This window comes from Hemitrygon akajei, chromosome 8, assembly GCF_048418815.1.
Source record: "Hemitrygon akajei chromosome 8, sHemAka1.3, whole genome shotgun sequence".
Taxonomy (NCBI): Eukaryota; Metazoa; Chordata; class Chondrichthyes; order Myliobatiformes; family Dasyatidae; genus Hemitrygon; species Hemitrygon akajei.
In genome coordinates, this window is record NC_133131.1 from 2,509,118 (window position 1) to 2,523,072 (window position 13,955).

The 13,955-nt window shown below is 42.5% G+C and overlaps 1 protein-coding gene across 13 annotated transcripts in view; it reads right to left on the bottom strand.

Moving 5' to 3' along the window:
• ncor1 (nuclear receptor corepressor 1) overlaps positions 1-13,955 on the bottom strand; it is a 273,467-nt gene that overhangs the window by 80,918 nt on the left and 178,594 nt on the right. For 10 of the 13 annotated variants that reach the window (XM_073053048.1, XM_073053047.1, XM_073053052.1 and 7 more), the window contains exons 25-26: positions 8,740-8,778; positions 7,926-8,046 (exon numbers count right to left, since the gene is read on the bottom strand). In XM_073053048.1, coding sequence (XP_072909149.1) covers positions 7,926-8,046; positions 8,740-8,778 — 160 coding nt within the window. The remainder of the gene's footprint in view (positions 1-7,925; positions 8,047-8,739; positions 8,779-13,955) is intronic. The other 3 variants (XM_073053059.1, XM_073053053.1, XM_073053050.1) reach the window with 2 other exon arrangements.

Genomic DNA, 13,955 nt, shown 5'->3' on the forward strand with positions numbered 1-13,955 from the left:
TCAAGAGAAATTGAGGCCCTAGTTAAGAGAAAAGGTGGCATGAAGTTGCGCTAGCAGAAAAGGTGAAGGAGAATCCTAAGGGATTCTACAGATATGTTCAGATCAAAAGGATTGCAAGGGACAAAATTGATCCTCTAGAAGACCTGAATGGTAATCCATGAGCGGAGCCAAAACAGATAGTGGAGATCTTAAATGAATTCTTTGCATCTCTATTTACTTAGGAGGTGGATACAGAGTCTATAGAAGTGAGGCAAAGCAGCATCAACTTCATGGGCCCTGTACTGATTACAGAGTAAGTGGTGTTTGCTACCCTGAGGCATATCAGGGTAGATAAATCCCTAAGGCCTGATAAGGTGTCTTCTCAGGAGGCAAGTATAGAAATTGCCAGGGCCCTAGCACAGACATTTAAAACATTACTAGTAACAGGAGAGGTACTATAGGATTGTAGGAGAGCCAATGTTGTTTCGCTGCTTAAAAAAGGCTCTAAACATCAACCAGAAAATTATAGGCCAGTTGAGTCACCAGTTATGGGAAAGTTATTTAAAGGTAATCTAGGGGACCAGATCTATAAATATTTGGATAGACATGGACTGATTTATGATGGTCAGCACAGCTCAAACATGGTAGGTCTCGTCTAACCAATCTTACAGAATTTTTCAAGGATGTTACTAGGGAAGTGGATCAAGGCAAGGCAGTAGTTATTGTCTACATGGACTTTAGAAAGGCTTCTGATAAGGTACCCCTGGTCAAGAAGGTTCAAGATGAGGAAGTAAATTGGATTAAATGTTGGCTTTGTGGGAGAAGACAGAGTGGTAGCAGAGGATTGCTTCTCTGACTGGTGATTAGTGGAGTGCTGTACGATTGGTGTTGGGTCCTTTGTTGTTTGTTATCTATATCAACGATTTGTATGATAATGTGATTAACTATATGAGCAAATTTGTGGATGACTCCAAGTTTGGGGATGTAGTGGACAGTAAGGAAGGCTATCATGCCTTCAGAGGGATCTGCATCAGTTGGGAAAATGGGCTAAAAACAGCAGATAAAATTTAATGCAGACAAATGTGAGCTTGTGCACTTTGCTAGGAACAACCAGGGTAGGTCTTACACCATGTAAGGCACTGAGGTGTGTGATAGAACAAAGGGAGCTGGATAAACAGGTCTATAATTCATTGAAAGTGGTGTCATGGGTTGATAGGGTTATACAAACACAGAAACATTAAGAAAACCTACAGCACAATACAGGCCCTTCAGCCCACAAAGTTGTGCTGAACATGTCGTTACCGTAGAAATTACTAGGTTTACCTATAGCCCTCTACTTTACTAAGCTCCATGCATCTCTTGAAAAGCCTCTTAAAAGACCCTATCGTATCCGCCTCCACCACCGTTGCTGGCAGCTCATTCCACACACTCACCACACTGAGTAAAAAACCAATCCCTGACATCTCCTCTGTACCTACTCCCCAGCACCTTAAGCCTGTGTCCTCTTGTGACAACCATTTCAGCCCTGGGAAAAAGCTTCTGACTATCACATAATCAATACCTCTCATCATCTTGTACATCTCTATCAGGTCACCTCTCATCCTCCTTTAGTCCACGGAGAAAAGGCCCAGTTCACTCAACCTATTCTCATAAGGCACGCTCCCCAATCCAGGCAACATCCTTGTAAATATCCTTTGCACCCTTTCTATGGCTTCCACATCCTTCCTGTAGTGAGGCAACCAGAACTGAGCACAATACTCCAAGTGGGGTCAGACCAGGGTCCTATATAGCTGCAACATTACCTCTCGGCTCCTAAATTCAATTCCATGATTGATGAAGGCCAATACACCGTATGCCTTCTTAAGCACAGTGTCAACCTGCACAGCAGCTTTGTGTGTCCTATGGACTCGGACCCCAAAGATCCCGCTGATCCTCTACACTGCTAAGAGTCTTACCATTAATACTATACTCTGCCATCATATTTGACCTACCACAATGAACAATTGGGTTGAACTCCAACTGCCACTTCTCAGCCCACTTTTGCATTCTATCAATGTCCCGCTGTAACCTCTGACAGCTCTCCACACTATCCACACCTCCAACCTTTGTGTCATCAGCAAACTTACTAACCCATCCCTCCACTTCCTCATCCAGCTCATTTATAAAAACCATGAAGAGTAAGGGTCCCAGAAAAGATCCTGAGCCACTCCACTGGTGACCGACCTCCATGCAGAATATGACCTGTCAAAAAACCATTCTTTGCCTTCTGTGGGCAAGCCAGTTCTGGATCCACAAAGCAATGTCCCCTTGGATCCCATGCCTCCTTACTTTCTCAATAAGCCTTGCATGGGGTACCTTATCAAATGCTTTGCTGAAATCCATTTACACTACATCTACTGCTCTTCCTTCATCAATGTGTTTAGTCACATCCTCAAAAAATTCAATCAGGCTCGCAAGGCACGACCTGCCCTTTACAAAGCCATGCTGACTACTCCTAATCATATTATACCTCTCCAAATGTTCATAAATCCTGCCTCTCAGGATCTTCTTCATCAACTTACCAACACTGATGTAAGACTCACTGGTCTATAATTTCCTGGGCTATCTCTACTCGCTTTCTTGAATAAAGGAACAACATCCGCAACCCTCCAATCCTCCAGAACCTCTCCCGTCCCCATTGATGATGCAAAGATCATCACCAGAGGCTCAGCAATCTCCTCCCTCACCTCCCACAGTAGCCTAAGCTACATTTCATCTGGTCCCGGCCACTTATCCAACTTGATGCTTTCCAAAAGCTCCAGCACATCCTCTTTCTTAATATCTACATGCTCAAGCTTTTCAGTCTGCTGTAAGTCATCACTACAATCACTAAGATCCCTTTCCATAGTGAATACTGAAGTATTCTTTAGGTACCTCTGCTATTTCCTCTGGTTCCATACACACTTTCCCACTATCACACTTGATAGGTCCTATTCTTTCTCGCCTTATCCTCTTGCTCTTCACATACTTGTAGAATGCCTTGGGGGTTTTCCTTAATTCTGCCCATGAAGGCCTTCTCATGGCCCCTTCTGGCTCTCCTAATTTCCTTCTTAAATTCCTTCCTAGTAGCCTTATAATCTTCTAGAGCTCTAACATTACCTAGCTCTTTGAACCTTTTGTAAGCTTTTCTTTTCTTCTTGACTAGATTTATTATAGCCTTAGTACACCACGGTTCCTGTACCGTACCAGAACTTTCCTGTCTCATTGGAATGTAAAGAACATAAAGAAAGCTTTTAGTTTATTGACCTTCATAAATCAATGTACTGAGAGAATTTACAAGGATGTTACCGAATCTGGAGGACCCAAGTTATATAAGAAAAGACTGAATAGGTTAGAACTTTATTTCTTGGAATGTAGAAGATTGTGAGGTGATTTGATCGAGGTATACAAGATTATGAGGGGTGTAGATAGGGTAAATGTAAGCAGGCTTTTTCCTTTTTTTTTTGGAATTTTTTTTATTGAAGTTCATCAACAAACAAACATTTCCATAAGATGTGTTTCAGACATTGTACCTATATATCATATATATCACAAATCTCCACAAAGTATTTATCTGAGGTACACACTTATAGAAAAGAGTGGAGAGAAAAAAACAAGCAAAAGGGAAGAACTATGTACAAGTAGGGAGTGATCTTTTGTTTTTACAACAGATTCATTGATTTGTGAGAATAAAGTCAGGCCTATGAGGCATTATTTAGTTAAACCATTTTTTCTAGTATGAATCAAATTGTTCCAAATTGGATAAGATTCTCTTACGTTTGATTGGATTTAATAGCCCATTGACATTAAAAGAAATGAATTTTACCTTGTCACACGAGTGAATCTGCAGATGCTGGAAATAAATAAAAACACAAAATGCTGGCAGGCCAGACAGCATCAAAAGAAATGAATATTACCTTGTCCTTAGCCATCTGTATTTATCTTTCAATGTACCATTGAAATTAGAATAAAACTTGATCGATATACTCCCTGAACAAATAAGAACCAAGAAACGCAGATAATAACAAAAATGGCAACGAACGTATGAATCCAAGGCTGAGGTCACTAGTAGATGACCCTGCGTTGAGCTAGAGGAATGTCTAGCTGTGGGGGATAACCCCTTCCTACTTGTGGGTTGAGGGCTCCCAATGCAGTATTCATAAAAGTCAGTGAACAAATCCATTACACAGAAAAGATTTCCCTGTGTACTCCTCCTATATATATACATACACACACACACACTCCTTTTTCCCCACCAAAATGTAAGTGAGCAAATAAAGAATAACAACTAAGTAATATAAAATCCACATTATAATAAGTATTTCTCGAGATAGGTACATCACCGTGTACTTTTGGTTTCATTTAGCTTCTCAACATTTTTAAAGTTAGCTAAACCTTATGGCTCTTCTGAAGGGGGTGAGGACTGTCTTTGGGAAACTCCCAGTCTCTTCCTGATATATTTCTCTCGGCCTCCTCTCGTCTCCTGCCTTCTCGATTCTCGCACTATTTCCCAAGCGGAGCGAGACAGTTCCTCAGTCAGGCTTTCCCTCATTTTGGTGACACTGATGGGCAAACCTCTGGCCTTCATGTCTGTAGTCGCCTCTTCCACCGTCTGGTACAACCGCGTCCTGAAGTTTAGCAGGGTACAGAGTTTGAAATCTAATCTTATTTTGCTTCAGTACTCGCTTTACTTCAGAGTATTCTTTGCGTTTCTGCAGGACAGCCGGGGGGGGGGGGGGGGTAATCTTGGTCGAAATATATTAATTTTTCGTCGAAAAACACTCTCTTCTTACCCCAGGCCCTTTGTAGAATCTGTGTCTTGGTGCTGTACAGAAGGAATTTAATTATTATATAGCGTGGCTTTCTGTCCTGGGTAGGTTTCGGAACCAGCGCGCGGTACATCCTCTCGATTTCCAGCTTCATAACCGAGGGAATATCCAGCGCGTCCCGCAGTAGCTTTTCGACAAACCCCGTCATACATGAACCCTCCGCTCCTCCTGGAACGTTGTAGACTCTGATATTTTTCCGCCATGATCTTCCCTCCAGGTCAAGCAGTTTACCTTCTTGGTGATGTAATATTTTATTGTCTTACTCAGTATCCGTTCCACGTTTTGAATGAGATCTTCCACCTTCTCGATTCGAGTCTCTGCCACCGCTATTTTTTGATTAACGCTGGCGAGCTCTGCCTTAATATCCCGGAGCTGCTGCTTTATTTCTTTCTGGACCTCCATTATTTCTTTCAGGATTTCGAAGATATTCGCCGCTTTGTCTGAACGAGGCCAAGCAGCCGCCTCGCTAGCACGCGGTTGGGTCGCCGAGCCGCTCGCTGCACTCCTCTCGGACGCAGGCTCCGCAGTGTCGCTTTTTTTATTTCCGTTCCTTCCCCCCATTTTTGCCCCTCTTTTCAGTTCAAATATTTTTTGAAAAATACTATATTTGATGGAATAACGGGGCTTAATACGCATTTTTCCCGGAGGAGCGAGTGACTTAAGCTGCCATTCTCGACGATGACATCACCGGAACCAATAAGCAGGCTTTTTCCACTGAGGATGGGTGGGACTACAATACAGGTCATGGGTTATTGGTGAAAGGTGAAAAGTTTAAGGGGAACGAGAGGAAATTTCTTCACTCAGAGGGTTGAGAGTATGTAACCAGCTGCCAGCATAAGTCGTGCACATGAGGTCGACTTCAACATTTAAGAGATGTTTTGCTAGGTACATGGATGGTAGGGGTATGGAGAGCTATGGTCCTGGTGCAGGTTGATGGATGGAGAGCTATGGTCCCGATGTAGGTCGAGGTCGACGGGAGTAGGCAGTTTAAATAGTTTCATATAGACTAGATGGGGTGGAGGGTCTGATTCTACGCTGTACTTCTCTATGACTTTATTAAGGGTTGTGCCTCATGAAGGTGGCATCTATCAATAAACATCCTCACTATCGAAGACAAATCCACGGCCACAGATTCAAAATTCAAGATTGTTTAATGTAATTTCCAGTACATAAGTGTAAAGGAGAATGGAATAATTGTTACTTCAGATCCGATACAGCACAAGAAACACAAAATGATAAAGAAAACAATAATTTAAAAAATATATAAATATAGAAGATAGTTTATATACAGAGATTGCTTTTATGTGCATAAAGTGATGCAAGGCTAGATGTACAGCAGTGGCTTAGCACATAGCCCTGGAGGGCACCTGTCTTGAGGATGGTGGGGAAGGGGAGACATCATGTATCTTTGACCATCTGAGGTTTGTTGGTTAGGAAGTCCAACACGCAGTTGTATAGTGATGTAATTAGGCAAAGGAGTAGCTTGTTCACCAAGGTCTATGGGACTATAATGGTAAATGCTGAACTGAAATCTAGCAACAGCACTCTGACAGGAGTGTCCATGCTTTCTAGATGTTAATGCCAGGTGCTAATAAATACTATGACATTTGTCATGGAGCAGTTCTGTCAGTAAGCACATTGAATGTCCGGTGTGGAAGGAGTGGAGGTTTTGATGTGTACCATTATCAGATCCCTTAAAGTTGTCAAGACGTTAACTGGATAGTTAAGAAGTGTATAGTATGTTGGCCTTCATTAATAGGGCAATCAAGCTCAACTGCCGTGATATAATGTTGCAGCTCTCTAAAACTCAGGTTAGATTACACTTGGAGGTATGGTGTTCAGTTCTGGTTGTCCTCTTTAAAGTATGTGGAAGCTTTAGAGTGTGTGCAGAGGAGATTTACCAGGAATCTGGCTAGATTAGAGAACACGTCTTATGACGATAGGATGCACAAATTAGGGCTTTTCTTTCTGGAGCAAAGCAGGATGAGAGGCGACTTGATAGAAGTGTATAAGATAATGACAAGCCTTGACAGAGTGGGCAGGAAGCATTCTTTTTTCTCAGGGAAGCAGTTGCCAATATCAGGAGACATTTGTTTAAGGCTAGTGGAGGAAAGTTTAGGGGAAATGTCAGTAGTAGTATTTTTTATTAAACCCCCAGCATGTGGTGGCAGAGGCTGATAATAATAAAAACATTTGTGTAGGCCTCTGTTAGTCTCAATAGACCATGGATTTGCATCTTGTAAAGTTTCCAGGGCGCACGCTTGGGCAAGGTTTTTTTTAATGGAAGACCAGCAGTTGCCCAAGCTGCAAGTCTCCCCTCTCCACGCCACCAATGTTGTCCAACGGAAGGGCATTAGGACCCATACAGCTTGGCACCAGTGTCATCGCAGAGCAATATGTGGTTAAGTGCCTTGCTCAAGGACGCACGTGCAGACTCAGCCAAGGCTCGAACTAGCGACCTTCAGATAACTAGACGAACGCCTTAACCACTTGGCCATGCGCCAATAAAAACATTTAAAAGACTCTTAGATAGGCATGTAGATACAAGAAAAATGGAACATTTATGCGCTATGTATAAGGGCAAGGTTTATATCGGTTGGCACAAAACTGTGGGCCAAAGGGCCCATACCACACTGTACTGTTCTACATTCCAACTCACAGAACCAAACAAGAGAAAATCTGCAAATGCTTGAAGTCTGAGCAACATACACAAAATGCTGAAGAAGGCTATAGAGATTCACTCATTGAGTAATTGCTAGACAGATATTAGTGACTTTTTAGATAATAACCAAACAAACAGAAATGAGGTTAGAGCAGGAAAGTGGTGCTGAGTTTAAAAAATCAGCCTTGGTCTCACTGAATGGAGGAGAAAGTACAGGACTTATCCTGTTTCACCCACCTTTGTCTTAAGCACCATGTACCTCACTCTTCCTTATGGGAGCAAGTTCCATCTGTTTATTAATTGGTGGGTGAACAGCATTTACAAATGGTTACTATTTCACAGGATTCCCACACATCTTTTGATAAGCAACTCTTGACCTTGATCTTTGACATATGGCAATCAATGTTGCTTGAAATAGAAATGCAAGTGGTGCTCACCAGGTTTCACAGGCTCCTGTTGCCTTGGCAGCCCCAAGGAAATAGAACCCACTGCATTTTTCACAGCTTCTTGGCTATAAGATACTTGGCTGTGAGGGGGTAGATACACGCCAGGAGTTACCTGAAAAGGAAAAGGAAAAATTGTTTGCTTCATTTCTAAATTGTAATTAGTATTAAATTTTAGCATCAAATGATAGTTATAATGCATCGTTTCATGACATGACATTAGATGGCAATTACATATTTCAAAATTACCTATTCAAATTCAATACACCTCAAATGTTAAGGAGAATAATTGGATGTGTGTTTCAAAATCTGATTAATACTGTTGGTATAGTACTTAGGTTTATTTTAGTTGCAAGCAGCTCAATTAGGCAAGGGATAGTTCAGTTATGTAATACACTGGAAAGGTGAAACAGCAATAATAAAGCCCTCATATTCCCTTTCTAGGGTATAACTGCAAAAAGGATGATAATGGCATGCATGTGGTTCATCTCAGGTTGCTCATTTCCACACACTTCAAAATCTTGACTTTGGTTTCACCTTTAGAAGAGCACTTCCTAATCAGAACTTGACTGATACACACCCAATTATAGCATTGGCTATTAATGTGTATCCGGTGAGTCAGCTCCAGTAATCAGTACTGTAGCAGAATTGACCAGTCTTCCTGTACAAATATTACTTTTCAATTCAGCAGTAACACATTCCATAGAGAATTTCTGCAGGGGCAGTTCTGCCACATCCCAGATACCTTACTGTCACATGAATCAAACAATAGCATTTACAGAAATTAAAATAGTTGAAGTGTCCTTACCTGTAACCAACTGTGGCAGGTAGCTGCGTCCATGTACTGCTGTAACAAGTTTAAAGACATTCACACATGGCTACACTCATTACCCAATTACAGATGCCATTTAATTACAATATTTTTATTATGATACTAAATGCTTGACAGCTGAATATATACAATGTTGAGTTGTTACAGTACACCATGTTGCAAAAGGCTCAAAACAAATTGGAATTCAGGGCACCCCTCAGTAATGGTGGTCGCCTGGGTGCCCCCCTGTATCCATTCCATTCCCCATTTCTGCATTCAACTATCCCCTTTCCAGCACCACTACAGAGTTCCTCGTTATCATTTTTCAGCACAACCAAAGTGACTCAAAAATGCAAACCACTGGAAAACCATAGCCAGTCAGGAAAGAAGAACAGTCACATTTCAGTTCTGTGACCCTTCCAACCAAGCATAAGGTCTCTGCCATACTGGGAAAGTTGAATTTAGTCATAATGTGAAACTCTCAGCTCTTTCTGCAAACAGAATTCTATGCTCCCTGCTCCCAGTTGTCCTTCACTTTGAATTTCTCTTCCACCCTGTCTCTCTCTGACCTCTGCCTTATACGTGGTTTCAGTGTGGAAACAGTACCTCTTCTCGTCATTTGACATGATGCAGCAATCGGCTCTACACAATCAATTCAGCAATTTCATATAATCTCTTCCCCGTTCTGTTCTTTAATACCCATTGACCTCCTACTTTTCCCAGTTCTGATGAAAGGTTATCCATCTGAAATGCCAGTCTGCTCTCTCTCTGCTGCCTGACCTAAGTATCTCCAACACATTTTCATTTCAGATTTCCAACACCCATTGTGACTTTATTTAATTCAACTGACTGGACTCATTGTAGCTTCAGCTCAAAGTGGACAGTATTATCCCTTGCATTGTTCCTCCATCAGGAGATTCCTGATGTCACACTAGCTTGGTCAATGAGACTCAGGCTCTTAGTCTAGTATCGTTAAACAAATCAAACGATTCTTGTATGGAAGTAACAAGAGAGAAATTAATCTTGTGCTGACCCAACTGCCAGCAGAGGACAGCATGCTACATTCTGAAGCATCTCAGTTACAACTCAAACAGAGAAAATCTGCAGATGCTGGAAATCCAAGCCACACCACAAAATGCTGGGAGAGCTCAGCAGGCCAGGCAGCATTTATGGGAAAAAGTACAGTCGATATTTTAGGCCAAAACCCTTCGGCAGAACTGAAAAAAAGAAAGATGAGGAGTTGAGTTAAAAGATGGGGGGTGAAAAGGAACGCAAGGTGGTAGATGAAACCGGGAGGGGGAAGGATGAAGTAAAGTGCTGGGAAGCTAATTGGTGAAAGAGATACAGGGCTGGAGAAAGGGGAATCTGATAGGAGAGGACAAAAGGCCATGGAAGAAAGTAAAGGGGGAAGAGCACCAGAGGGAGGTGATGGGCAGGTAAGGAGATAAAGTGAGAGAGGGAAGGAGGAATGGGAAATTGTAGGCATTACCACAGGTTTAAGTAATTGATGTTCATGCCATCAGGTTGGAGGGTACCCAGATGGAATACAATGTGTTGCACCTCCAACCTGAGTGGGGCCTCAGCAAAGAGGTCATGGACTGACATGTCCAAATGGGAAAGGGAAATAGAATTAAAATGTGTGGCCACCGGGAGATCATGCTTTTTCTGGTGAATGGAGTGTAGATGCTTGGTGAAGCAGTCTCCCAATCTCCCAGTCTCCCAATTGGGCCCCACCAGGAGCAGCGGATACAGTAGATGACCCCAAAAGATTCATGGGTGAAGTGTCGTCTCACCTGGAAGCACTGTTTGGGGCCCCTGAATGGTAGTAGGGAAGTAGGCAAGTGTAGTACTTGTTCTGCTTGCAAGACTAATTGCCAAGAGGGAGATCAGTGGGAGGGACAAATGGACAAGGGGGATGCATAGGAAGCGATCCCCGCAGAAAGAAGAAAGTTGGGGGGGGGGGGGGGGAGGAAGAGGGGTGGTGGAATCCTGTTGGAGATGGCGGAAGTTACAGAGAATTATGTGCTGGATGCAGAGGCTGGTGGGGTAATCTACTGTATCTGGTGCTTCCAAAGTGGCCTCCTGTGTATCAGTGAGACCCAGCATAGATTGGGAGACTATTTCACTGAGCCCTACACTCTGCCTGCCAGAAAAAGTAGGATCTCCCAGACTCCAGCCACTTTAATTCCACTACTCATTCCCACATGCCAGTCCATGGCCTCTTCTACTGTCAGGATGAGGCCACACTGAGGTGGGAGGAACCAACACCTTATATTCCGCCTGGGAAGCCTCCAACCTGATGGCATGAACATCGATTTCTCTAACTTCCGATAATGCCTCTCCCCCTTCACTATTCCCCATTTCCTTTTTCCTCTCTCATCTTATCTCCTTACCTGCCCATCACCTCCCTCGTACTTCCATTGCCTCTGTGCTCTCCTATCAGATTCCGCCGTCTCCAGCCCTGTATCTTTTTCATCAATCAACTTCCCAGGTCTTTACTTCACCCCTCCCAGTTTCAACCATCGCCTTGTGTTTCTTACTTCCCTCCCCCCACCTTCTAACTCTGACTCCAACACTGGCCTCTATATACTCTTTTCCATTCTGAGTGCATTGTTTGGATGCATTTCCAGCATCTGCAGATTTTTTTGTTTATGATAAGGGATTTGTTAGTTCAGGGAACAGACAGAAGGTTCTTGGTGAGAGCAAGATTTCTGGTTGCTTCCGGGGTACCAAGACTGGGACATCTCGGATCAAGTCTTCAACATTCTTAAGTAGGAGGGTGGACAGCCAGATAGTATTTTATGTAGATACTAAAGACATGGGTAGGTCAAGTGACGAAGTTGTATATAGGAAATTCAGTAATTTTTGTGCCAAGAGACAGGACCTCCAGGGTTGTGATCTCAGGATTGCTAGTAAGGACAGAACTAGGAAGATTGCACATTTTAACACGTAGCTATGGTGTTGGTGTAGGAGGGTGGGCATAAAAGCCTTGGATCATTGGGCTCTCATCACGGAAGGAGGAACCTGTTGAGCATGGTGCAACTAGTGTCATGAGCTGTATGCATTTCACTGCAAGAAGTATCGAACGAATGGTGGATGAGCTCAAGGCATGGATCAACACCTGGAATTATGACGTTGTAGCCATTAGTGAAACTTGGTTGCAGGAGGGGCAGAACTGGCAGCTCAATATTTTGGAGTTCTGTTGTTTAAGACATGAAAGAGCAGGAGGAGGGGTAGCTTTACTAGTCAGGGAAAATGTCACAACAGTGCTCTGTCAGGACATACTGGAGTACTCAACTAGTGAGGCATTATGGTATGCTTTTGGTATGCTGGCCTTTATAAATCAGAGCATTGAGTATAGGAGTTGGGACATAATGTTAAAATTGCACAAGGCATTGGTAAGGCCAAATTTGGAGTATTGTGTACAGTTCTGGTCACCGAATTATAGGAAAGATGTCAACAAAATAAAGAGAGTACAGAGAAGATTTACTAGAATGTTACCTGGGTTTCAGCACCTACGTTACAGGGAAAGGTTGAACAAGTTAGGTCTTTATTCTTTGGAGCATAGAAGGTTGAGGGGGGACTTGTTAGAGGCATTTAAAATTATGAGGGGGATAGATAGAGTTGACGTGGATAGGCTTTTTCCATTGAGAGAAGGGGAGATTCAAACAAGAGGACATGAGTTGAGAGTTAGGGGCAAAAGTTTAAGGGTAACACGAGGGTGTTAGCTGTGTGGATCGAGCTTCCAGTAGAAGTGGTAGAGGCAGGTTCGGTATTGTCATTTAAAGTAAAATTGGATAGGTATATGGACAGGAAAGGAATAGAGGGTTATGGGCTGTGTGTGGGTCAGTGGGATTAGGTGAGAGTAAGCATTCGGCACGAACTAGAAGGGCTGAAATGGCCTGTTTTCATGTTGTAATTGTTATATGGTTATATTATGGGTAGAACTGAGATATAAAAAAGGTATGACCATGTTAATGGGGCTATATTACAGACCACCAAACAGTCCTATGGATTTAGAAGAACAAATTTGTAAGGAGATCACAGACTGGTACAAGAAACAAGGTTGTTATAGATGGCGATTTTAACTTTCCACATATTGACTGGGAATCTTTATCTTTAGAGTTTATCAAATGTGCTTAGGAGTGTTTCTTTCATCAGAACGTAGAAGTCCCAATACTGGATCTACTATTAGGGAATGAGAAAGCACAGATGACAAAGTTTGTATCAAGGAACACTTTGCATCCAGTGACCATAATGCCATTAGTTTCAAAGTAAGTGTGCAAAAAGATAGATCTGGTTTGTGGGTAGAGGTTCTAAATTGGAGAAAGACCAATTTTGATGGTATCAGAAATGATCTGGCAAATGTATATTGGGACAGGCTGTTTCCCGGCAAAAGTGTACTTGGTAAGTGGGAGGCCTTCAAAAATGAAATATTTAGAGAGTACAAAGCTTGTATATGCCCGTCAGAATAAAAAGTAAAATATCAAGTGTAAGGTACCATGGTTTTCAAGAGATATTGAGGCTCTGGTTAAGAGAAAAAAAGGAAGTACATACAAGGTATAGGCAAGGAGGAACAAGTGAGGTGCTTATCGAATACAAGAAATGCAAGAGAACAACTGAAATCAATGAAGAAATCAGGAAGGCTAAAAGAAGGCATGAAGTTGCTCTAGCAGACAAGGTGAAGGGGAATCTTAAAGGATTCTACAGATACGTTAAAAGCAAAAGGGTCGGAAGGGACAAAACTGGTCCTCTGAACGACCAGAATGGTAATTCCATGGGTGGAGCCAAAACAGATAAGGGAGATCTTAAATGAATTCTTTGCATCTCTATTTACGCAGGAGATGGATACAGAGTCTGTAGAAGTGAGGCAAAGCAGAATCAACTTCACGGACCCTGTAGAGACTACAGAGGTGGTGTTTGCTATCCTGCAGCAAATCAGGGTGGATAAATCCCCAGGGCCTGACAAGGTGCTCCCTTGGACCCTGTGGCAGACAAGTCTAAAAATTGCCAGAGCACTAGCTGAGATATTTAAATCATCTTTAGCAACTCGGTGTTGTTCCACTGTTTAAAAAAGGCTCCAAACATAAACCAGGAAATTATAGGCTGGTGAGTCTGACACCAGTTGTGGGAAAGTTATTGGAAGGTATTCTAGGGGACTGGATATAGAAGTATTTGAATAGACATGGACTGATAAAGGATAGTCAGCATTA